We start from the raw sequence: 26,719 nt of genomic DNA, 5'->3' as shown, positions 1-26,719 counted from the left end.
CAATATGAAAGGCCAAAAGCTCAATGCTTTGCAGAATCTTATCATACTACTGAAAAATCAAACTACATTTTAGAAGCACTCCTGAAACAATGCTATATTAAATAAGCGGAACTCTTATGAAAACATGAGATCATAACCAAATTTCATAAATTTCTGCCCCATCATAGGCCCAACTATTTCTGACCCGAATCTGTTATTTATCTGTTTAAAGAAGAAAGCAAAACAAAACATTCGGTTGCATATTCCACAAACTATCAAAATGGATAAAGAATAGAAAAAGTTTTCTATTCTGTTTAAAAAAAAAAAACACATCTAGACTCCCTCCCCTTTAGGGCAGCTACTTACATACTTGAGGGGAGTCATCAGTTTCCCCAGTCTTCTCTGCGTTATAAGCACGTTAAATCGCTCCTCGTGATTTTTTGGGTTGTTTGTTTGTTTTTTAAGACCTATTGTTTTCTTATGGAGTCTCACCTTAAGAAACGGTGCGAGGATACATCAGCGAGCACTTGCTCAGGACACGAAGGCAGCTCTGCGCAGCGCGCCCGGTCCCGCCCGCCTCTCCCCTCAGCGGCCGCTCGCGCCTCTCCAGCCCCAACGGCTCCAGCCCCTCCGTGCGGCTCCGAACTCGGCGGGCTCAGGACCCAGGCACAGCCCGGCTAGGCAGCGCGAAAACAAAGGCACCAGTAGCGTGTAAATTACCCCATTTTGCCTTTATTTAAGAAAAAGAACAGTTCTGGCAGAGCCCTGGCAGACGCTTCGCTGTAAGGACTAGCGGCCGAGGTACCGGGCCCCGCGGCGCTTCAGCGCGGCTCGAACAGCGGCGGCAGCGCTGCCCCCGCCCGGGGAGGGAGTGGAGCGCCGCGCACCCACGGAAGCGCGACGCTTCCCGGCCCGGCCTCCGCTCGGGAGCTGCCGATTCCTCTCTGGCTCCGAGCAAGGCTGCAGTCCCGCGCCACTCGCCTGGCCTAAGCCCTGCGCCGCCGCCTGCTCGCCCCCTCCGGGCACCTCCCGACTCTGAGCGCCACCGCCCCGGAGCGGCTCCGTGGGCCGCCTGCGGCGGGAGGCGCGGCGGGCAGGTGAAGCGCAGCGCGCCTGCGCGCCGCCAGGTCGGCCGCGGCCTCCATCCGGGTACTGGGCGGCCGGCCTGGGGGGGAGGGGGTTTCATTGTGCGTGCAGCTGCCGCGCTCACTCGCTCTAAAATGGCCGCCGCCGCCTCGTCTCCCGCGGCCGCGGGGGCTCCCGCGGCGCCTGCCGCCCCGGCGGCGGTGGCGGCGCCCCCCACCGAGAGCAAGAAGATCACGGAGCTGCGGGTTATCGACCTCAAGTCAGAGCTGAAGCGGCGCAACCTGGACGTCACCGGTGTGAAGACCGTGCTCATCTCCCGACTCAAGCAGGTGAGAGGCCAGTGCAGGCCGCAACCCCGGCCCGCTGCGACGCGACCCGCCGCGGGCCTTGCCCGGGCCGGTGTCGCGGGCCGCCCGGCTCCGGGGGCGGGGCCCTCGTGGGCTGCCGGGCGCCCCGGGGCGAGGGGCGGGACCTCCGCCCGCCCTGCTGCCGTTGCCGGTGCCGGCCGAGGGGCTGCTGTGCCACGAGCAGCGCCGCCCGACCCGGCCTGGTGGCTGTCACGCCCCTCTTGGTCGGGCCGCTGGCGCAGTCCGGGCACCGCCGCGCCCGCCTCGCCAGGCGCCGCGGCCCGGCCCGGGCTCGTTCTGTGGGTGCGCTCCGCTTTTTTTTTTTTTTTTTTTTTTTTTTTTCCCTTCCCTCCTGTTTTTTTGGCTTGTCCTTAATGTCAGAGCGACTGTCAGAGCAGCCTGCTAGTGTTATGTTTCCCGAGAGAAATGTGCTGATCTCTGATGCATTGTCCCTTGAAAATGTCAATTTAACGGATTAAACTGCTGCTTTTGGTGTACTCATGCGCTTTTCGAGATGTAAATAAAAGGTTTATTTTTAGTTATTTTGTGTCCTGCTGCCTTAGTTAGAAAGAATTAATAATTTGACTCTTCGGTATTTTTTTAAGTCACAGTCTTCAGATTCCCATTAAGATATTTTTTTCCATCGTATTTAGGCTATAGAAGAGGAAGGAGGCGATCCAGACAATATTGAAATAACTGTTTCAGCTGACACACCCACCAAGAAACCAACGAAAGGCAAAGGTTAAAACCTATTTATATATTGATATGGCTTTAAATTGACTTTTTTTTTCTTGTATATGTTACCTTAAAGTAAGAATACAGGACTGTGGTCTGAAACTTGGATGTAGCTGTGACTCTATAGACTATGCCTTCTGTCATGTATGGCACCTTTTCTTTTTTATTTGTCCTCAGTCACCATGTTACTTCTAAAGTCTTTCTGCTTTTCCTCTGCCCCTGTCATCAGCACCTCTCTCACTTGCCTTTTTTTTTTTTTTTCTGTGAATGGCTATGTCCATTTCCCAGCATCATGTATCCACCCTGGAAGTGTGGGACATACTTAGAAAAATGGGTCTTTAGAGAGCTTTGTGATATATGGAGATACTGGGTATAAATGGAAAAAGAGAGTATTAGGTGATGTGTTACAAGGTGGTGATTGTACAGGCTGCTGGAGGCTTAAGCTGTGTGTGGTCAGGCTGTGCAGGTGATATGAGATTTGTGGAATATACCCTGTGACAGAGAGTCTGAATGGGGAGCCTCCCAGATATAAAATAGGTGCCCAGCTCTAGTGCTGGAGGTGGATAATGGTTGTACCTTTGTGGCCAAGGTACCTGGGGAGCAGTAGAGGTCATTAAGCTATAAGAAGGACCAAGACCCATGTCAGTGATGAGTCCATGGTGATACATGGTAGAAGGCGCTGGCTGAAGAGTGTGTTGTGTGAATTCAGTAATTTACTTTTTACTGAAGCGAGATAGGACTTATAAATTAAGGATTTGCTGCCTGTGCTCTGACAGCTCTCTGTAAAACAAGGTGTTCACTTGAGATTTCTTGTTTTTTTTTGTGGTGGAAAGTTATTGTTTAGATTACAAATGGATTTAGTTAGCAGCGATTACGTCGTTTTTTATTTCTTGCACCTAATTAAATAGTGACTTGTGAGTTTTGGAGGTTTTGCTCTGGGAGCATCCATAACCCATCAGCTAATGTTGGCGGAGGAAATTTCTGTTTTATGCCTATCATTCTTTATCGAGCATATGTTCATGGTGTGTTTATACAAGTGCTATAGATAATTTGTTTCGGAAATGATCAAACTTGTACCATTGTTGTGTGTATTAAGTTTTGTGATAGAAGTGATTAATTACACTTCTAGTAAGCGTAGACTGCAGTCTAGTGCTGTAGAAGGCAAGTTTGGTAATAAAATGACATACACTTGCATAGAAAGATTGAATAACTTAACATCTTAACCTCTTCACTAGAGAAATGAAAAAGGAAGTAGGCTAATAATGATTTTTTTTTTTTCCTCCTGTGAAGTTACTTTATTTGCTATTCTGCAGAGGCAACATGCTTGAGAAAATTGTATGAAAGCTAAATAAGGAAACGCTTCTACAATTTGCAGTATAGGGACTTAAATGGTTATCTTTTCTTCTATGATGAATGTCTCTTGTTGCTTTTCATCCTTCTGTTTTCCAAGCTAATGTTGTGATGATGTGTTTGAATTTGCTTCTGATGAATTACTCTCTTGGATAGTTTTACTATTTTACCTCCACGAAGATAGTCCGTCTCCCAGTGATGTTACTGCCTGAGGCAAGGCTTCAGGAGCTGCTCACTGCCAACTCTTCTCTGTATGTAAACCATAAGGCTTACGTATGACACATCCTACATTCTTGGTACCTCTAAGCAAAATATGACCCTCCTCAAGTTCTTATTTGCTCATTTTAAAACTCTTTAGAGTTGGTTACTTTTTGGATTGTGAAAGTCTCATGAACAGATTTTGTGCCAAGAATATGCTTCTGCTGTGCTACTCTTCAAGTAGCACTCTTCAAGAGAAACAAGAAAAACTCACTCATTTGCTTACGGAAAATATCTTTGAATCCTATTGAACTACTATTTGTTTCACTATCTTTAAGTTGGAAGGAAAGATGTTCTACTAATGTTGTATTCTTAGCTACTCCATTATGTGTAAATTTTGATGCTGTTATTTCCCTCATACACACGCACACTGTGCCTCAGACCTCTGCATGCTGAAGTATATTGCTAGTAACCAGAGGCTTTTCCCACAGTGGAGAAATGCAGGGTTTGATAAATCCATTCTGTGACTTGCCACTGAGGAACTTCTTGAAGGCGGGTAGGAGATGCATGTTCATCAGCTTCAATAGGACTGAATTTTCTCTTAAAATTAGCTGTCTTGACCCTGGTAGTTGTATATGCATGCTTTTCACTATGAATAGTGGCTGTTGCCTCCCTTGTTGGATGTGCAGACAAATTGCTCCAGGCCTTCTGCTAATGCCTGCTTTTCCCCTTAAATAGCTTCAGACTAATATTAACAGGTCTTTATTTTGGTTCTTTTACTGCTAACCTGTGGTAAACTGAATGGTGCCACCAGTCAGTCCTGTGTATTTTTTTTGCCGGTGTTGCTGTGCAAAGGAAGGTATGGACAGCAGACATTTGTTGGAGTTAGAGAAAGTAGAGCCCTAGAGAAAGACAGGGAGTGGGAGTAACAGATAAACATCTTTGCAGCAGTCAGAGAGAGACAAATGCAGCAGAGGAAAGAGTTTTTCCTTCCAAAGGAAGCATCAGCTCTGTCAGGTGGCCATTGGGTTTCTATGTGAATGTGTCTTGAACCCCTTTCTGCTGCAGCTCTTAGGTCTGTGTCCAAGTCAAGTGGCCAGTTCCCCAGTGCTGTCTTTCAGAAAAGCTTCATCCAGAATATTGGTGCAGGCTCAATTGGAGAGGCATAGTGGAGGGAGGATACTCTGTTTTTCCTTCTACTTGTTTTTTTTTGTTGTTTGTTTGTTTTCTTTTTAATGATGTCAGAAATGGTCAAAGTTCTGCAGCATGAGATGCTGTGTAAAAAATGAGGCTTAGTTCTCCTTGCTGACTAGCTCCAAATTTAGATGAAATGTAAGTAGCCATGTGTATCTATGTATCAAGAAATGCATGCGATCACCAGGTTAGTTAAAATCTCCCGTTTTTTAACAAATGACAGTTAAACATTTGGGATGAAGAATTATAGAATGTCTAACTAGCTGAGTCACAGAGGTGAGCTCAGTTGTTTTTGCTAGCTAAATTTTGGAAACTTAAAGGCCCTTTCTGCATACAAATACCAAGTGCTAAATCAAACCCAATTTAACAGCTTCAGCTGTGCCTCCCCACCACTGCTTTTAGTAGCTATGGGCTCATTTCTCTTTTTGTAAAGAGATGACACTATTCAAAAATAATGTTCCTTTCAACCCTGAGTATGATGTTTCTTATTTGGATATGTATAGGAAATTATTGCTAATAAGAAATATCTTAAAATATCTCTGTTGTGAACATTTGTTTGAATTTTTGCAGTCAAAAATATTGTAGCATTTTATTCATGCATCATAGTGTGGGGATTGGAAGTCATTTTTCTGCTAAGTTTTGGAGCTAGTGTGAAATGAAGAACTCACTTTAGACTAACAATCTTAAATTCAAAATGTTAATGTAAGCCAAAATGCTAATTTGCTACTTTTCAAGTTTGTAAGACTTGTTAGACACCTGTTACTACGCGACTCTATTTCAAACTTGACAATAATGTCTTTTAGATTAGATGCTGACAACCAGCAGTGACTGATTTATTCTGCTTGCTACCTGGGTACTTCTGGCTTTGCAAAGCTTGTTTGGTTACTGAAAACCATAAATAAGTTGTATAATATTGGCCTTTAAAAGGAAAGAGGAGCAGGGACAATCTGTCATCTGTCTTCCAGAAATATTAAAATAATTCTGTTCAATAAGCTGTTCACTTGCTTTTCCCCTGTTTGGCTTGTTTTAACATCTGTTAATACAATTCTTTGGGCTGACTTCTGAAATACTGTGCTCTGCAGCAGCAAGCTTGCCCAAAGGAGATCAGAATTTTCCTGCTCAGTGAATCAGCACTGGAATAAAATAAGGGATTCCAAATTGCATTGAAAATAGGGGTCTCATATGAGCACTGCTTACACAACATAGTTTGTATGCTACTACAAATGTCTTGATTTTAATCTTGAATAACCTGAGTTTTAAATTTTATTTCTTATTCTTATTAAATTTAATCTTCCTCCCAGTTTTCTCTCTGATCTTGTTGACCTGATCACCTCTTCCTTAAGAAAAAAGGAAGAAAATATCTGCTTTGAATTTATTGGCTGGCTTTGTCGTCCTTGTACTTTCTAAACAAAATTGTAAAGATGGAAAAATGACCTCTCCCGGCTTATTTTCGGGATTTACACTTGAAGATAATGTTACTACATCTCTAGCTAGTTAGGACTGTTAATGTTACAAGGCATGTGAGTCGTGGTTGACTTGCAATTTGTTTGGTTTGTTAACTTATTTTGGTTTCTAGGTATGTGATCAGTGGTATTTAACCACTCTGGATATTCCTGCAAACTTCTAACCCTTTCTCTTAATGCTAAACAAACATTTGAGACTCTGCTTTTTCTTGGGCACTTTATTCAAGGTAGCTTGCATCATAAGAAAGTAATAAATGTAGTTCTGTCTTTCTGAGGAATGGCATATGTTATAAAGAGAATGATTCTTCAAAGTAAATCTTTTTTTGTGTGTGTGCATTCATTAGCATATGATGTGTAGAAAAGGTTCTTTCTTGAGGTATTAACTTATTTTATGTTTTGTTCTGCTTATTAGAATTGTGAGATATTGTAAGTTTTAATCAACGAGCTGCTGGAGAGAGTCCAGCGCAAGGCTACGAGGATGGTCAGGGACCTGGAACATCTGCCCCATGAGGAGAGACTGAGAGAGCTGGGCCTATTCAGCCTGGAGAAGAGAAGGCTGAGAGAGGACCTGATCAGTGTCTATAAGTACTTAAAGGGAGGCGGTGAGGAGGATGGTGCTGGCCTCTCTTCACTGGTGGCCACTGATAGAACTAGAGGAAACAACCAGAAACTGAAGCATCAAAAGTTCCACAGGGACTTAAGGAAAAATTTCTTAACAGTGTGGGTGACAGAGCACTGGAACAGGCTGCCCAGAGAGGTTGTGGAGTCTCCTTCTCTGGAGATCTTCAAACCCGCTTGGACGCAGTCCTGTGCCACGTGCTCTAGGTGACCCTGTGCGTGCAGGGGGCTTGGACTAGATGACCTCTAAAGGTCCCTTCCAACCCTAAGCATTCTATGATTCTATGATTAGAAAAATATTTTTGAAACTTATGCTTGGAAACACCTTATATAGGGGCTCCCAATACTAGAAAGTTTCTTTCGTCTTTTGAATTATGATACGTCATGCCTTATTGAAGTGAAATGTAAATGGTGTGCACCACCTAGGTAAGGCTTTTAGGAAGAACTAATCTTGCCAAATGTTTCCCAAATAATTTCGTTAAAGGTGTGAGTGATATCATTATCTAATGAGTTGCCCTAGAAAACATTAATGTTTAGTCATATGGTTGCAAATAAGGATAAATGTTGTGAACAGTTCATTTGCTTTTTAGAGTATCCAACTTTGCCAAACACGTTCACCTAAAACCCTTAAATAACTAACAGTAGTGTCCTGCAGAAGCTATAGAAAGCTTAAATATTCTTTTTGCTTGTGATACTGTTTAAGATGACAGTAACGTGAATGGATAATCTACTTTTGTTAATATTGCTATTCAACTTGCAACAGCAGATCTCTTAAACATATAAAGTCTTTGTTCCATCACATACTTTTTTTTCTTCCTCTTTTTTTTTTTTTTTTCTTTTTCTGCAGCATGTTTTTAATGAATCTTTGGCACGGGCACAACAGGTCCCTGTTTGGGGTTTCAGCAGTAATATCAGGAAAGTTGCAGTCACTAACTTTTCTAAAACTTGGTGACAAGTGTGTCACTCCACTTGTGCAGATGTCTACTTTGATTAAGACTTACATAAAATGTCCTCTTCTATAATTCTGTATACTCTGAATGCATAGGACCAAATGAGTAGAACAAGCCTATGTTACCTTAGGGCTTATAAATGAACTGAAAGCTGAACCCACATGTGTTAAACTAGCATTTTTAAATATGCTCCAAATCATCTGCTTATTTCTCAGGTGGAAGCTCATTCTCTATGTTAATACTGTGTTGCAATTTTACAGCACATAGTGATTGCTGTTGCCAGAAAGGTGGTTGAGTATGGCTTATGAAGGAGGCCACTGTGCCAATGAAAATTAATATCCATGTTAGTGCAGGCATCCAGATTTGCAAGGAGCAGTGTTTATACCACTGACAGTTAAATAGCTACTGGATGAATAATCTTTACATGAGAAACTTTATTATGCATTGGCAACTTGTATGACTTGAGACCTGCCGTGCCTGCTGTCTGCAGAGGGTCCAGTTGTTCTGACAGGAATTGTTATCTAGCCTTTTAATCCCATCTATCTTCTAAGTGATACTGTTCTTGAATAAATTCACGACTACTGGCAGTTGTTGTGAACTGACTTTAGTTATCCAGAGACATAAGCCAAACATGCCTTTCAGTACGCCACTGTGGATGACTACCAATATGGAAAGAGTTTTGCATTTTTGTGGATGCAGTTTTTTGCAGTTACTGCCATTAAAAACCTATACCAACAGATGGAAGTGATGTGCGTTGGGACCTTGAAGTGCCACTTTCCAACAGCATAATTTGTCCCAGATGAGAGTAACCTGAAACACTGAACTGACAGGGTAAATCTTTATGGCTTGTGGCTGGGAAGTGTGGGTCACTGTTTAGGTCTTCTATGAATACTGTTGGTGCTTGGAATAAACTATGGATTTTGATGCAAAGCACGCTAAAGAGAGAGTGTGGAAAATGTGTCCTTGTGTCTTGTCCCTTACTGTAGTAGCAAACAAAAAAAAATGGACATCATTACTAAGAGGTATAACGTCCTCTTGGCGAGGATGCACAGATTAAAATGTACTCCCCTAAGTGTCATTGCAGAGTGATAGGATTAACTGGAGATCATACTGTCTTTTCTATGTTTCTGTATGTCCTCAGACAAAATGAGTGAATTGAAGATTTAAGCAGCTTCCAAGATCTTACATGCTAAATAGACACTTTTAGCATCTAGCATCTGCCGTGCCAGTGTTTTCCTACATCTGTGTATGCTTAACGGGATATGAAATGCAGAAATAACTTGGACTTTAATGTTTAATAAACTAGAGCTGAAATGTGAGAAAGACAAAACAGAAAATAGCTGAATGTGTATAGATGTCTGTCTCACTGCTTTCCGTTTAAATATATACCTAAGATGTCTGTGGCTGCAGATTCTATTACAGAAAGTCAAAACCAACATCCAGAATCTGGGTTTCTTTTGCTTTCAGATATCGGATGTTGATGCACGTTAAGAATCTGTCCTTCCTGCTTGTAAACTCACACCTCTCTTTGAGGAAAGATAGCTTCCCTGAGTATACCTGTGCTGCTGGTCTTAACAAAAACCAGAAGTCTATTTCCTTGTCCTCTAGTTGAGCATTGCTTTGAAATGCAAATTAGAAGTGCAAATTTAGAAGATTTCATGCACAAAAATCCATTGCTGACAAAATTGACTATTCCAAGAGGCTTGCTGTATCAAGCTGTATCAAACTTTGGCCTATGTTTTCCTATCTTATTCCTATGGAGTATCTGTAGAATTTATTTAGCCATCCTTTGGTGGATGAAGTTATGAGTGAAGAAGTATTGTCGAAAAAGCGAAATCATGTGTGTTACATGAGTGTTATTTCGTTTGTATTTTTTTATTGATACCAAGTTCCAATAGAAGCTGCTTCTAACAGAAGCTGCTTTTAACAGGACTGCCTTTGTACCTTCTGCTACTGAAAACCTCCTCCTTGGTTAATCTTGAATAGAGTATTTCAGAGATATAGAATGTTATAAAAATGATGCATATGTGTCAGGCTAGTTAGGGCTAGTGTTCTTTAGTCTTGTTTTTGTAGAAGATCAAGAGTGTACAAAGGATTCCAAAGGGAATTCTGGTAGTCATCATCTCCATGAACTACTTTTATTAGGGGAAAAAAAGCGTACGCACACTGGAAGAACAGTTACATGTAACATGACATTAGTAAGCAAAAGAATATATTAAAAAGCTGAGTGCTTGACCTTTCTCTTTCGTTGATGGTTTTTCTAGTGATGAAAAGCACCGAGGAAGGTGGCTTGGAGAGCTGTGGCATCTCAGTACTTGTAGATAGTTAAAAACACAGCTAGGTGAGATGCTAAGCAATCTGATTGTATTTGGAAGCAGGAGGCCAACTAGATGAGCTCCAGAGGTCCTTTCCAACCTTTACAAAGTCAAAAGTTACTTAACTCCAGTAATTTCAGAAATGTAGAATGCTCTAATGCTTTCTCAGATTTCATTATCATTTAAAGTAGATGTCTGAGGTAAAGCTTATTAACATAAATGTAGCTGCTTGTTTATGAAACAGAATTGATATCAGGTGTTCATAAACACTGATTTGATGTTTTTCCCTCGCCTAAAAAAAAAGTGGGGGGGCGTTGGGAGGCTTATATCATAGTAAACAGTGCAGATAAACTAATGCTTTGTATGTGATCAGTATTAAGGCCTGTTGGATGTAGCAGCTCAAATTAGCATATTCTGTTTCATCTGTTTCAGGTAAGAAGCAGGAAGCTGATGAATTAACTGGTGATGCATCAGTTGAAGAAGATTCCTTTGTCAAGGTAATAAAATACCTTTTTTTTTTTTTTTTTTTTTAAGAAATGCTCTGTAACAGATATTTTCTGTGGATACTTTGGAGCATTCTTTTTTCTGCGTTCGCAGCTGTCATGTACAAAACTTATTTTGTGTGTTTTTTTTGTTTTTTTTTTTTTTGTTTTTTGCTTTTGGTTTTTTGTTTGTTTTTTTATTTTTATTTTTAACCCATAGGTTAACCAAATCTCAAGTTACCTACCTATAGAATTTATGTAAGCAAATTCATTGTAGGATTATAAATTAAGTATTGAGATTAACTGTGATCCATTATTTAGTAGAAACATTGAGCTTAGCAGTGAATATTTCCGAATCTAGCTAATGCCCTTAGTCATGCTAGATATTTGTTGTTCACATTAAAAGGAAAGTGAATTAGAGACTCAAGATGCAAGTGATCAAGATGGAAATGATGAATTAAAGGACTTTGAAGAATCTGTTGAAGATGAGAATTTGAATTCTAAAGAACTGCCAACTGCAGAAAAGAAAAGATACCATGACTTGGAGCCACCAGAGACAAGAGAAGACACAGAAAAGGATTCTGAAAACCAGGTACCTTTATTTTATTTTATTTTTTACACAAGTTTTTTTTTTTAATCATCAAAATGCACATTTTACTGAGTATGCCTGTGTTACTAGGAAGTCAGAATTAGGATGTTTTTTTCTTTGATTGTTTTTAGTTTGTCTTGTTCAGTTATGTCTAAATAGTAGTGTGGCACTCTTGTTCTTTTTCACTTGTATCTGAATAGTGCTGAAACAAACATAGTGGTACCTGCTAAAATTCTAGCATGGTCCGCTGTCTGCATAACTGAATGCCAGTGTCATCCCTTTCCCTGATGCTGTTGGTAACATACATAATGAGAATACTGAACTGAAAGATGCAAGTCAGGAGATCTGCACACTGGTGTTTACCTTACTGAGTGTGTATCTGTTAAGCTAAAATGTTTTCCTGAGTGAACTGAGTATCTTCACGCTACATTTTATAAATGATTTGCAAATAGCTTGCTGGACAAGTCCTTTTATGTTTTCATAGGAAAACGAAGGTCAAGACATAGAAGATGATACTTTTCCAACTGTCCATGTAAGTTCCAAATCAGTTTCGTTAAGATTATCCATCTCAATTGATTAAGAAAAGATCATTTTAGACTGACTTTTTGTTCTAGCATGCGTGTTAAAGACTCATATGCTTTCAATGCAGGTAAACAATACGGGAAGATATATTCTTTTGTATATATACACACACACACACACACATATATATATATATATATGTATATATTCTGCAGATAACTGTGACTGCCAAATAACATACTGTATTTTGAGTGGCTACACCCTTCTACAGCTGGGAGTACTCAGTGCATAGGCTTTAACATAGAATGTCTTCTAAGCTCATTTAAACAACTCAAAGGCTGTGCCAAATGCCAGCTTTTATGTCTAGCACTTCCATTTTAAATTCAAAACATGTCTTTGGACCATTATTATGTTTTTTAATACTAACACTTGAAACTAAGTTCAAAATTTCATTTTGAGTTCCAGTAAATTTAAAATATGTGGAACTGATGCCTGAAAAAGTGATGTCTCATACAGCATCTTTTGTTTCTCTAAAGATAATGATATCTAAATCAGAAATAATTTCTTAAAATAACTATGTTTCACTTTGAAATACTAAATGGAGGAAGTTTGTCTAGCTTGTAATTGGTCTCCTAGGATTTCAAAGCTAATGATGGGTTTGCTTGCATTTCACTGAAGTACAAGTCAAATGTGACTTTCATTTGGAAGATTTTAGCAAGATGAAGGGCAGTTTGGGAATATCCTACTTAAGGAAGTAGCACTTAGCAAGCAATTGCAAACTGCAAAAGTTTGACCATTGAATTTTGGTACAAACTCTCAGTAATTTGACAGGGTGTGCAGGCTTGGTTACTAGGTGATTGTTGCTTTGAAAACAGTTTTTGGTTGCCTTTACTAGAAATTCTATAGAAAATATGAATTGTTGTACTTTAGTAGGAGATGCTTAGTTTTGACTTCCTTCTTTTGCAGGATGGTGAAGAGGAAGAAAATGAGAAAGGTATGTTTGAAGTTTAATAGAGTTCAAAATCTTTAGTCTGGTAGACTAGAAAACTTTCTCTTGTAATATTCAGTCTCTTTACTAATAGTAGGCTTGTCTCCAGTACTAAGTATCAGTTGTCTCCCTATTAAACTCAACATCTGGAATCCTTGTAGTTATTTCACTCTCAAGAGTTAAGTTATCTTGCTCTTAAGAGTTGATTATAGTACTTATCAGTTACTGTGGTGGATGTATAATAACTGTCATACTATGAGTTTTTTTTTTTTAACTAAATAAAAAAGCATAGTAATCAAGGACAGTCACTTTAGTATACGGTAAGTGTTGATACAAAAACTTCCAACTTGCACTGCAGTAACTGATGTTTAACTGAGTGAAATGGTACACTCTTACATGGAACTTGAGCACCCAACAAATGTATGGATTGTCATATGCTTCACTTACTGTCACTTGGAAGTGCTAGTTGTATGTAAAATGGTGAAGCAAGTGTTTGGAAACCTGTGGAGTGGCTACCTTTTTTAAACTGCTGGTTAGTGAAACTATAGAAGGAATATAATGCATTTGGTCAAACAGACTTTCTGGACAGAAGTCTTAAGGATTCTACCTACAGTGGACTAGAAAGGACATGGGACACCATCACTTCACACAGGATGCAAAAAACAATACGGAAGCTACAGGATAAAACTACAGACTCCTTGTTTACGAGGGACCCTACGGCTGAAGCATCTCTTCTGTGCAAATCCAAGAATACTGCTGGAGACGCCGATGTGGGACTGAGAATGGGAAATCCTTACAGTGGATGAAGATGGAACCATTTTTCTACGAACTCTGGATTAAAGATCACTCTTCGTTTTTCTGCAGCAGCCTTGTATCAATGACTTGACTGACAAACAACTGGAAAAAGGAAAAGCCAAGTAGAACACCAACCCGGAAGACTGAAATACTCCAAGACTGTACCTCTTTTGGATTTGGGAAGCTCAGAAGTTCTAAGACCAAGAAGACTCAAAACACAGATTAAGTCCAACTGTGAGCATCTGAAGCAACGATTTCCTTATGGCACACTAAAGCCTAAACTGGAAAATGGATACTTTTTCTGAAGAACGGGTGTCTACAGGATGGAACCATATTCTGACCCCTAATGTTTTGGTATTTGTCTCTAGAAAATGTGTTTTGCCATGAAGAATAAGTGATCCTGGGTAGAGGATTTATATATGTGTTAATACACCTTGTGTTTTTTCTAACCTTCCATCAGTGCTAATAACTGGCTTTGTATTTTCTAGGTCCTATTCTAGCTTATGCATATGAAATTGTTTAAACTTCTTGTTTTGCCATATTTATTCCTGTTAAATCCTCTTAGATAAAGCAGGTTCTGGTGATGGTACACAAGAAGTATCTAAACCTCTTCCTTCAGAAGAAAGCCTAGCTGAGGCTGATCACACGGCTCATGAAGAGATGGAAGCTAACGCCTCTGTGAAAGAAGCTGAGGATGATAACATATCGGTTACAATCCAGGCTGAAGATGCCATCACTCTGGATTTTGATGGTGATGACCTCCTAGAAACAGGTAAAAATGTGAAAATTACAGATTCCGAAGCAAGTAAGCCAAAAGATGGGCAGGACATCATTTCACAGAGCCTGGAGAAGGAAAGCAAGGACTATGAGATGACTGAGAACCATAAAGATGGTAAGAAGGAAGACTGCGTGAAGGGTGATCCTGTCAAGAAGGAAGCCAGAGAAGGTTCAAAGAAAGCAGAATCTGGAGACAAAGAAAAGGATACTTTGAAGAAAGGTCCCTCGTCTACTGGGGCCTCTGGTCAAGCAAAGAGGTTTGTTTTTCTATGTCAGTTCTTTACGATACTGAGTACCAGCATTCAATAAGATCACTCTACATTAAGGGGGTAGCAGCAAGAATCTTATAATTAGTATCCTATGCTCCTGCCTATAGATTTTTTTTTTGACCGCCATAAGTTACTTTTTAAAATTCAAGATCTTCGTATAGACACTATGTCCTACTGATTGCATTGTCGAATTGTCAGCATTTATTTATTTTTTTCAAATTGACGAGTTTCTTAAATGTCCTTGTGATGATGGTAATGAACAGCTATCAGTTCTAAGAACACAAAATGAAGTCAAGTCCCCGTCCTGAAATCTGGAGAAGATGGCCATATATCCACTGAATAGAGTTGTCAGAAAATCTAGATCTTCAGGCATCTTGGGGAAAATCAGTGCAAGAATCCATAAGGGAATCATTTGTTCAAGTATAACCCAGTCTAGCCCTTTTTATTTTTATTTTTGAAATGTTAATGTGTGTATTAGTATTAGCAGTATAAAATGCAGTGTTTATGAAATTCTGTGTTTTCAATTGTCTTCTGATTTAATTTGCTTCTCTAGTTCTACTAAGGAGTCTAAAGAAAGCAAGACAACATCAAAGGATGATAAAGGTAACTGTTAACTAGGGTAGCGAATTGTCATGAACCAGAATTGAGAACTTTCTTGCTGTATACTCAAATGGCTTATATCGTTGATTTCATCTGGCTATAGTAAATTATACTTGAGATATAGTAGTCACTAGTAACAGCTCTTTTTCCCTCTGATCCCATATTCTTCTTAAGATCAAAATATGCATTTTAAGCACTAAACAAAAATTATTTTCCTACTTCAAAATAGATTCCACTTCTCACCAAAACAAAGCCTTGCAATTCAGAAGATATAAATTTCAGATATGCCTTTTGTAATCTAAATAGAGCCCTTCATGTGGACAAAACAACCAAAGAATACTTACAAAGTACTTAATGTCAATGAAGTTTGCTTTGTCCTTTTTTTTTTTTTTTTTTTTTCTTCTTTTTAATCCTAGTTCATTCTTAAATAAAATGAACTGTCAACTATACTAGACAAGATGCTAATTAGCAAGATTGCACTCCTAGCTGTTCAGTGGGTTATGATCAGAGCTATTGGTATGTCTTGGAATTTGTCTTTTAGTATAAACTCAGTATTATGATATTAAAAAATTACAGAATGCATTTTAAGAGCACATTAATGTTACCAGTCATACTGATGCTTCAGAGTTGAACAAATGCATTCTTTTTAGTTCATGAGTTTTCTTATTTTGCCTGCCTGCTAACTTTCCGTCAAAACACCTTAATTTCAGTCTCTTTTAAGACTGAAGATGGGTAAATGGAACTTTATCTGATAAGTGAATTTTTGAGGAGAAAGTTTTATGACAAATGTAAATTAGTCTTTAGTAAGTGCATGTCTGTTCATGACATCTACATGTTTACACTGAAATTAAAATCTATCGATAAAGTTCATGTTACAGGTAGCGTGCAAGATTATTGTAACATGGAACTATAATAAGACTGTCTTAAAGTACATATACAAAGCCAGTGTAGTATGTTTGTTTAATTATAATGCATTGTTTATTGCTATTATAAGTACATTACAGTTTACTATGATAATCTAGGTTTATCAAGATGATCCTAGTTGAAAAAGATTGAAGGATTTTGTAGTCTTTTGTTCCTACTCTATTTTGACGTACTGAAGAAGGGAATTGGTCCTTCTTCCTGAGGTGGTTAAACTACTCTGTAAAATCCTAGGCACCACCCGCTTTTCCGCCTCTTAAGTGGGAGTGCCCAGACTGGTTTTGTCTGCAAGGCTGGCTGCGTTTTGACATGCTCGAAAGCAGTGCATACATTTAGTAGTTGACAGTCAGAGCTGAGCTAAATAATAGAAGGCTAGAAGATGCTAGTAACATGATTACATTGGTCATTTGATTTCTTATTCTATATTGTTGCTAAAATAGCATATTAGCATATGTAATCTATTCATTTATATTTTTAAGGCAGGTAATGTTTATCCTGCTTCTCCTTAGTATGTGTGAAATTGTTTTTGGTGTGCTGCATATCCAGTGCTAGCAGCAGTATTTTTGTAAAGCTGCCCTGCATGGAGGGCAGACAATTCAAGAAAGTTGCAGAAATAGGGCACATTATTCTGGAGGGTAGGAAAAATGTACTGAGGATTAATTAAGTCTCTTCTACTTACCTTTCAGTTATCTATTTAGTAATGAGAATAGTATAAAGACAAATGTTGGGTGCTAGAAAGACTGCTTGCAGTGGAAGTTACTAATAAGAACCAGAAGTTGAAACTAAATGTAGATACTAGAATGAGGGGAAAAGCATGCCTTTAAGAGTGGATTATAGAATTTTTCTGTCTCTATTTTTGAGGTATGAATTAGCCCAACTGTTGATCTCAATACCTGTGTAAATGAGTGAAATCTTATGGTGTATATTATTTTATGTAAGTCTTGCGAAGAAAGGTAACGGGATGTACAGTTACTTAAAAGTAACAGGCTAAGCTATTCTTCTCAGTAACAGTTCAGTTGTGTGTTCACGGTGCCTCTACCTAATTAATTTTTGGCTGTTCTGTAACACTTGTTTCAGGAAGTGCAAGCAGTGTTAGTAGTAGCAGTGGAAGCTCGACGAGAAACCTGTGGGTGAGCGGACTCTCTTCCAACACAAAAGCTGCTGACTTGAAAAATCTCTTTGGCAAATATGGAAAGGTATTTTATGTGGAGTCGTACCCTCTGTGCTGTGTATTTCTCTCCTCTCTTTCTCCCGCCTTCCCATTCAAATACAGAAATGTTTCATTTTAAATACAACTCTAAGATGAAATGTCTAACCAATATAAACTAAAAGTCCAGTATTCCAGCACCTAAAATAAGAGCGCATGCTTACAGAGTGAGCCATAAGCATTCTTTTTTTCTTTAGAAATTCTTCTTCTGTTGAGGTAAGATAGACACAAAAGTAATGTCAGTATTATGATTTTTTTCAGGACTGGCTTTAAGTTTAAAGAAAATATTTTGAAATTAAATAACAATGGTTATTCTTGTGTGGCAACTGTATTGAACCATGAGTTTAAGATAGTGTGCCAACTGGTAAAACTGTGGTATATACAGCCTTGGCAGTACCTGCTGCATTGTGAAACTCTAAAATGTGGTTGCAGAATTTCTGAATGGGAAAAACAGACCAAGAATGGTACTGTTATGAATGTCTCTTAATGAACTTGGTTACAGCCTGTATTCTGGAATTTTACTTATTTTAACACTTGAACTCCACAGAACATTGCAGAATTTATAGGAGCTAAGTATTATTTTGAAAACAGTTTATAGTCCTTATTTTCGTCAAACAAGTTATTGATACCTGTGTGAATTCCTCGTATTTATATAAACCAGCGCTCTTATGACTTTGTTACATCTTAGGAACTAGTTAGAATCTTAGAACTTTGAATAGTAGCTCTCTGTACTAGTTTTTGGATATGTGATTTAGTCCAATGAATTTAGCAGATGATTTTATTTACTGGCTTGACAGGTGTTGAGACCTGAGACAATGTGCTAGCGCTTTCCATTCTTTGGCTGTTTTTTTTTTTTTTTCTATAAAGATGCTCAGTACATATATTTGCCCAAGTTTTATTTTTAAATAAATATAGAAAATATGAATAAATGAATGTAACATTGCCTGTTATTAAAAAGATGAATTTTTTGCATTGGAGCACAATTAAATTAAGAAATTTTGCTCTGGTAGTTCTAGAAGCTCTAACAGGCAGCGGGGACACACACTTAATGTTCACCTGAGAAGCGGGTGTCAAAAAGCTGTTTGCTGAAGTTAAGTAGTTGACATGTTTGCTACTGGCCTTTGAAGAATTAATAAATTACTGCATAATAGAGCTTATTTCAGCAGCTGCCAGTCAGTGGCAGGAAGAGTCTTTCTTTTTGGAGCAGGGAAAGGGAGGTGTCCATCCATCAAATTGTAAGTCTGAAAAAAGCACTTAAGTAATTACATGCTTAAAATTTTTTTAAAAAGCTGCAACCTCCTGTGCAGCTTTTGAAAACTTAGAGCATCACTTCGCTTTGCGGGTTTGTTTTTTTTTTTCCTTTGTTTGATACTAGTATAAAAATATTTGAGTATCATTTCTTCCTTTCTAGAAATGTGTCTAAAAGTCTAAACATAACTTCTTTATGTAGGTACTTGGTGCAAAGGTGGTTACAAATGCACGAAGCCCGGGGGCAAAATGTTATGGCATAGTAACTATGTCTTCTAGTACAGAAGTGGCTAGATGTATAGCACACCTTCATCGAACAGAGCTGCATGGACAACAAATTTCTGTTGAGAAAGTAAGTTTAATAAGGTGAAGACTTGTCACAAAATAAGCTACCTTTGGCAATAATATATATTAACCTAACTTGCTTTTGGAAAAAATATAGGTGAAAGGCGATCCTTCCAAAAAGGAGTTGAAGAAAGAAAGTGATGAGAAATCTAGTTCGGGTAGAAACATGGGAGATAAGAAGACTGCATCAAGTGATAAAACCAGCAAGTAAGGATTTTAATGAATCTTCTAGTGCTGGAGAATAATTTAAGTTGAACCTTACTCACTGCATTTGTGTATTTCTCTCCTAACAAGAACTCCATCAACCAAAAAAGAAGAAAAGAAATCTGAGAAATCTGAAAAAAAAGAAAGTAAAGAAGCCAAGAAAACAGAAGGTAAAGATGAGAAGAGTGATAATGGATCAAGTGGCCCTAATCAAGAATCCACTAAAAAAAATGAAGAAAAGAAAAGAATAAGTATGCAATATAGCAGTGTTTCCTCCTGTTGAATCTGTGTGTCTGGCTTGGTTTTGGGGCATGTTCTTGCTCTTGCAGAAAACAAGATGACTAAACACGTACTCTTTTTCTAAAAGATTCTAGTTACATCTATTACTTTAATTAAAAACTGTTGTAAAAGCTTCTATATTTTGTATAACTACTAAACTACACAGATGTGTGCTGGCATGCTTTTCCTACCAGGAACACTTTAGTTTAAAGATTCAAAAACTTAATCAAGGAAAATCTATAATAGGCAACTAAGGATTTGTCTGTTTTAAACCCTCTCTCTTTCTCTCTCCCCTTTTTTTTTTTTTTTTTTTTTTTTTTTTTTTCCCCTCCTTCTCACTAGGTAGTAAAAGCCCAGGTCAAGTTGTAGTCCTAGATCAAACAAAAGGAGACCAAGGCCACACGAGGACAGTTAGAAGGGGAAGGTTTGATAAAGTAAGTATCTGTAGATTTGGCACAGTCCTTTTCTGATTTAATGCTACTTTACAGTTGATAGCCTTCAATGAAAAATCAATTAATTACAAACTGTGTTAAGCTTAGATAGATCGGAAGCTTTGTATGCTTTGAAATAGCTAAGATGAAAATAGCATCCAGAAATCTCCCTAAATGAATGAGACTTCTGAAATAACCATTGTAATCTCTGTCTATAGCCACAGATATTGAGGAACAAAGAGCGTATTATTCAAGATAAAGTGAAATTCAGGGAATACAGGGGTAGAAAGGATATCTTGCCTTTTGAAAAGATGAAGGAACAGAGATTGCGAGAACACATGGTTCGATTGGAAAGAATACGACGAGCTGTTGAACTGCGAAGGTAGTAATTCAACTTTTTGCTAAAGACTATTTTAAAAACATTAACCAATCAGATGCTATATTTAAAACTCTTATTAGAATGCATTCTGTCAAGCCTTACTCAGATGTTATGATCTGTGTTCTACCTAATGGTATCTTCAAACAAATAATTGTCTGCAAAATCTGTGTTTAATCTTTTAATATGTGTCTTAATATGTTAATCTTTAACATATGTGTCTGCACTTGTCTTTGTGTTTGTTGGGGGGGCGTGTATCTCAGTTGTTTTGCATGCTAGGTTTCTTTGTGACGAAATGAGAAGTTGATAGTTTGATATAAAATACAAAATCGGTACAGAGAACTATGTCCAAATGACAAACATAATAAAATCTTTTCTCTTTAAATGCATTTTAATGGGTGAATACTCTCATCTATGCTGCTCTTCTCGCATGACTCAAAGTTTTCAAAGGATATCTTAATACCTCATGTCATTAGCTGGATTTTCCTAAGCAGAGGATTTCCCAGCAGGCATAGAGAGGGCATTCCTGCTTCTCAAATGCTCTATTATAGGAGGTGGGAAGAGGAACGGAAAAAGTGAAATGGGCTGTCCACAAGTATACCTAACCTGTGTAAGACAGCCTTGCTGCTTTCTGTAGCAAGAAAGCAGTGAGTCTTTGCTAGCTTGAAGAGGACAAGACGACAACATGCTTGACATAGTGAGATGTTTAAGCTCCAAATAACGTTTGTTTTGCTAGGCTGCCTGTAGCTGTCATTGTCTGCATCACAGCACACCAGTATGAAGCTAGCTTAGAATATATTCAAAACAGTGATACTCAATAATTGTCTTTCCTAGCATCAGTTGTCTTGCTAACGGACACTTTGGCAGTTTGGGGCTAAAAGCAGTAGAATTCTGAATCAATGGCTGCTGCCAGTAGCCTGTTCCCACATAGCTGAATGTTTCTGCCTGGTGTAAGGTTAGTTTTGGATAAAAAGGAATTTTTCAGTTAAGTGCCTGCTGCAAATCACAGTACTGCCTCTTTGTTTTGTTTTTTAGGCGAAGAGAAATCGCTGAAAGAGAGCGTCGTGAGAGAGAACGCATACGAATAATGCATGAACGAGAAGAATGTTTGCAGAGGGAAAGGGAACGATTAGAAATTGAAAGACAAAAACTAGAGAGGGAAAGAATGGAACGGGAACGGTTGGAAAGAGAGCGTGTTCGTATCGAACAGGTACGCATATTTTGAACTGCGGTGCAGTGTCACTTTGGTCTATAACCCCAGTCATACTTTCTGTGAGTGTTTTTTTTCTCTTCACTCACTCGCCCAGTCCTCAGCCCAGCTGAACAATGTACAGCGACAACGGTCTGTGTTTGTTCGACTCGTAATTTAATAGCAAGCTCTTGCTGCTGGTTATGTACTGGCTGTACCTATCCATCACTGATATTCCTGCTGAAGCTCAATGGATCATACTGTCTATACAAGTTCAACCTAATTGTCATATTTAGCCTATAGAGCAGCGTCAGCACAAACCTAATGAGAGGCATCTCGGGGCAGTGAACATAGCAGTAGCACAAGAAATTACTTGGAAAATGTTCTAGCTTCTCAGTTGTCTCTGGTCCTTAAAGAAGTATTTCTCATGCTCTTTAATGTTGCATACTATCCATAAATAAATTATGTCAGATAGCCTTTCATAAAAAAAATACCAAGTATTAGTTTTGTGTATTTGATGATCGTTTTATAGATACTACTAATAGAGATCTGGGGTTTGGTGCGTTAATTCATCCTTCCCTTTTATGGTAGGAACGCCGAAAAGAAGCAGAACGTATTGCTCGTGAAAGGGAAGAATTGCGTCGGCAACAGCAGCAACTTCGTTATGAACAGGAAAAAAGGAATTCTTTGAAACGTCCACGTGATATAGATCACAGGTATAATTCTCAAAGTACTGGTTTGTAGTCCCTAGTGAAAAGAATCAGCTCGAGAATGTGTTTGTACCTGGAACTTTCAGTCTTGTGCAAGAACTGAACTTCTAGTATTTATTTGTTTTTGCCATTTAGTCTTAGCCAAGTAAGAAACATACCTTATTTTCAGAGACAGTTTTGGATTAAGAGAAGCATCATGTGAACAAATTCTTGCTATACCAAGAAAATTTGGCTTCAGTAAGTTTATTGAGAGAAGCTGTTCTTCTGTCTTGATGGTTAAAATTTATAGCTTATACTTTGAGAACTCATATTTCCAATAAATTTTGTGGCTAAAGGAGTCATTGTGATGGCTGTTAATTTTTAAAAAAGCTAAGGATGTCTCTGATCTGCTACTGAGCCACATGAGTTGGACTGGCTTTCATGCATTGATCTTTACATCGCAGTAAGAATGGGCCTAAGCTATAAAATTGACATAGGTACTAGTGGAATATAACTGTGAGTGGTTATGGTAGGTGCAGTAGCAGAACACTAGTGTTTCTTCATCAGGAGGACAGAAGACTGCTTCAGTCTTCAATGCTGTTAATAATATGTTCTGCTGTCTCACGTTCTTATCATAAAAAGGTGAATATTCCTCAAGAGCAGGGCTGTGACTTTCTCAGTGTTTTCCTTTCCTGAGAAAGCCTGTGTGTTTGTGTGTATACATACATAAACTTTTTTTTAACTATCATACAGAGTAGAGTTTTATCTAAATTTCTTGTGCATTTATTAATAGTTATTGAATTGTCTGCCTTTAAAACAGGCCTATATTGATGTATAACATAAACTGTTTGCTATATATTGCATCTTTTTTTTCTATATATATATTAGTCCGTTGTTTGGATCTTTATAACTAGCTAGTGTTCTCTTCCTTTTTGCTCAAAGGAGAGATGATCCTTACTGGAATGAGAATAAGAAGATGGCTCTTGATACAGATGCACGTTTTAGTCATGGTTCAGATTATAGTCGCCAGCAGAATAGGTTTAATGATTTTGATCACAGAGAAAGGGGACGATATCCAGAGGGTTCTTCTGTTCCATCATCCTCTTTTGATAGGTAAGTTTAACTAATAGGGTAGGATGTTGGATGCCTGCCAACATCTCTATGGATTTCACTCTAACTATTCAACCTAAGTATTAAAGGCTTTATGCAGTTGTGTTGCAATAGAAGTGCAGTAGTATCCTCAGGACTGACCATTTGCATTCTTCTCTGGGGACATTAAATAAGCTGCTGGGTGTTGTTTTCTTAGTGACATTTTTAAAGAATTTTTTACATGTAGTTTCTGGTCTTCTGCTTTTATGCTGCAATGAAGTAGAGTTAGTTTCAAGCTGACTCAAAATCTTGGCATTCCCTACACTTTATGCTAGAGAGGAAAATGTAAAAGGCTCAGGCATTTGCTTAAGTACCTCACTTACAAAATATGAACGCATCAATCTATTTAAAAAAATCTTAAGTTAGATAAGAACTTGTGTTGGGCTCAAAATGATAATGGCAGAAATCAATATATTTTAGTGTGGTAGGGATGTGGTAGGGATCTTTGATATATGTATCAAGTACATTGTAATAAATATGTAATGTGAAGGAGAGTAGTATTTTTTTCTGCTTACCCATGCTTGTGCGTATGTGCTAAAGTAAGGGTAAGATACAGACCAAACAAATGACTTTTTCCCACTTCAACTACTTAGGCGAGAACGTTTTATAAATCAAGGTGAAGCAAAAAAGACTCGCCCAACAGCACGAAGAGAAGAGCCAGGGTTTGAGAGATATCCAAAGAACTTCAGTGAGTCCAGAAGAAATGAACCACCACAGCCAAGAAGTGAACTTAGAGATACGGACAGGCGGGAAGTGCGAGACAGAGATGAAAGAAGAACAGTGATAATTCATGAGCGACCTGAAATACCCCATGGTCGGCATCCAAGAGAGACTGGTTCAAATCCGCCTAGGCAAACAAGTTGGAAGAGTGAAGGAAGCATAAGCACAGACAAACGGGATGGCAGGTAAATTTGTTGAATACCCAAAATCTCTTGCAGATGCTACTTGTAGTAGTAATTCCTGAAGAATTGCTATCTAAATAGAGAACAAAGCCACTCCTGAAGAATGGCAAAACTAGGAAAACTTATGTATAGGTTGTCATATACACTAAACCTCATCTGTAAACCTGATACTAACTCCAAGCAGTGTACTCTTGATCATGCAGAGTAACACCATAAGGAGGCTTTTATGTCAAAACACAGATGTAAACAAACATATGTCAGTTTTGATTATTTAGCAAGCCCTTTAAATTTTCAAAAGATTTGTTTGTAAGTGCAAGTGGCTGGGAACCTGAAAAATGCAGGAAAAAAAATCTTAAAATCTGTATGTGCTGTGCTTTGGTACCAATTCTGTTATACTGAAACAAAATTTTTGATAAAAGTAATTTTTACAGAGGAGAGAGACCAGAACGCTCGGGAAGGGACGTGTCGGGGCACGTGCGAGGTGCTCCTCCTGGCAGCCGTAGCAGCGCCTCTGGGTATGGAAGCAGGGAAGGAGAACGAGGTGTGATGGGAGAAAGAGGCGGACAAGTGAGTAACCTGTGTGTGTGTGACGGAGTCACTGGGAAATATAAAAATAATTGCTAGCAAGTGAACTGATGATATTGCCAGAATATATGCTAATGTTTTATGTAGCACTTAGTTTGTTGTGTGCTATTACTAAGTTCTTGTTTTAAAACATCTTTAAAACAAACAAAAAGACCCCAAATATCTAGAACTCTAGTTATGTTTAGCTTATTACAGGTTGATCAGAGCAATGGCTATCCTACCTGAATGAGTTCCTAATTAGCCTTTTTAATTAGGCATCCTCCTGTGTTTTCACGATCCTAACCTTATGCTACCTGGTACTTTTAGTACAGTTTGTACTTGTAACCTAAGGTGCATTTGTATTACTTGTCTTTAAAGCCTCCATACTAAATGCTTCATGACACTAGCTCCTGATGTGTTTAAAAATCAGTAGTTTCCTTTTCTGTAGTGACATGGAACGTGCTTGTCCATGATCATGAGATCAAGATAGAAGTGGGAGTAAAGCACAAGCATAGTTGTTAACAAAATGGAACTAATTTGCAATTATTTAAAAATAATTTTACAAGTCTTGCAAGCATGGATTAGGTGCAAATGGACTGACATGTTAAGATGCTTGACTTTTAATATTATTGCCAGAGACCTGAAAGTGCAAGCTTAGCTTTCTTGAAAAATGTCGTGGTCTCTCTTTGATATTGGCTTGACAAAAATACATCTTTCTTCATGAAAATGACTATCACTTTCTTTCCAGCACTATAATGAAGACAGACATGTTGTTGAACGCCATAGTCGTGAAACTGGACCAAGAAAAGAGTGGCATGGACCTAGTTCTCAAGGAAGTGGGTATCATGACACAAGGAGAATGGGAGATGGCCGTGGAGGAGGTGGCATGATGTCTCCACATACAAGGTACAAAAAATACTCCTTCCTCTCACTCCCCCACTGAGCTCTCAAAGCTCTGATTGTGCTTAAGAAGTATAAGAGTCTCAGAGCAATCAACATGACTTGCTGTGGAAGGGGTTGCTGCTGCACAACATACACTTCATCCTTCCAAGCCAGCAGAGGCTCCGCGGTGTTTAGATCTGTTGCGTTAGGCAGTTTGGTTCAGCTGCACTATTCATGTACTCTTTGAAGCGAGTGACGACTTGTAAAGCCTTTTTCTTGCATGGTTTCAAGTCTCTTTTGAGACTTCAGTTTAACAGTACAGTGATAAGAGAAGTAACAATGTTCTTACCTGCACACCAAGCTCTTAGATACTTATCATAACTTAACACTTTTCTAAAACCTTTGTTTCCAGTAACTCTTCACCAATTAATAGAGTTGTACAGATCACAGGCAATTCCATGCAGAGGGGAAGTGGCTCAGGATTTAAGCCGTTTAAAGGTGGACCTCCACGAAGATTCTAAGATCTGCAACTGCTTGGTTTCAAGATAACTTATTGAAATCTCTTGTAAACTTTCTCTGATTAAAAACAGGAAATCTTGTCTAGAAATCCTGGTTAATTTTTTTTTTAATTTAACATGATTACTTTTCCTCTCAATTTTGGAGGCATTTTAATAGTTGCGTTGTAATTTTGGATAGTTTTTGTGTATCTTTGATAAGCATTTTCCCTGAGGCACTAGAGCTGTGTAAAACAAATTGGAACCAAAATATTTGTTAATCTTGTATAAAAGAATAGTTTGCAGCTGTGTGCTAGTAGTTTAATTTACCAACATTAGCTCTGTGGTGTCATGCTTTAAAGTTAGCTACTTACCACAACATACACAACTATAACCTCCATTTTGAAGGTTGTCCAGGCTCTTCTCTGCTTTCTAATTTGTAGAGAAATAAGATTGTTCTTGCATTACTGGGTATTATGTAACCTATTTTTGCAGAAGGTACTGTTACATTTGAGTGCATTTATGTGTATTCTTGCAAATGTATTCTTTTGAAATAAACCTTCATATTCTGTATAGTTTCTA

The 26,719-nt window shown here is 38.6% G+C and overlaps 1 protein-coding gene across 4 annotated transcripts; it reads left to right on the top strand.

Annotated features, from left to right (window-relative positions):
- Window positions 1–1,130: 1,130 nt before the first annotated feature.
- SLTM (SAFB like transcription modulator) lies at window positions 1,131–26,719 on the top strand. Of its 4 annotated transcripts, none has more exons than XM_088520015.1 (21): window positions 1,131–1,394; window positions 2,066–2,153; window positions 10,668–10,732; window positions 11,124–11,309; window positions 11,791–11,838; window positions 12,795–12,822; window positions 14,231–14,645; window positions 15,211–15,260; window positions 17,256–17,374; window positions 18,836–18,985; window positions 19,076–19,185; window positions 19,273–19,433; window positions 19,804–19,895; window positions 20,111–20,274; window positions 21,304–21,478; window positions 22,049–22,173; window positions 23,089–23,259; window positions 23,889–24,200; window positions 24,629–24,764; window positions 25,510–25,667; window positions 26,056–26,719. In XM_088520015.1, exons 1-21 carry the CDS (start codon window positions 1,200–1,202, stop codon window positions 26,162–26,164), a joined length of 3,057 nt encoding a protein of 1,018 aa, XP_088376141.1. In that variant the 5' UTR covers window positions 1,131–1,199; the 3' UTR covers window positions 26,165–26,719. The 4 variants fall into 4 exon arrangements, with proteins under 4 accessions (XP_088376141.1, XP_088376128.1, XP_088376135.1 ...); XM_088520002.1 differs by having other exon boundaries at window positions 14,177–14,645; window positions 23,089–23,249; window positions 23,882–24,200; window positions 24,617–24,764; XM_088520009.1 differs by having other exon boundaries at window positions 14,177–14,645.

The sequence above is a fragment of the Tinamus guttatus genome, unplaced genomic scaffold, assembly GCF_059628265.1.
Source record: "Tinamus guttatus ecotype Peru unplaced genomic scaffold, ASM5962826v1 Tinamus_guttatus_pri_ptg000004l, whole genome shotgun sequence".
In the NCBI taxonomy this organism is placed as follows: domain Eukaryota; kingdom Metazoa; phylum Chordata; class Aves; order Tinamiformes; family Tinamidae; genus Tinamus; species Tinamus guttatus.
Note: the sequence above shows the minus strand (reverse complement) of the source record. Positions and strands in the feature narration are given on the sequence as shown.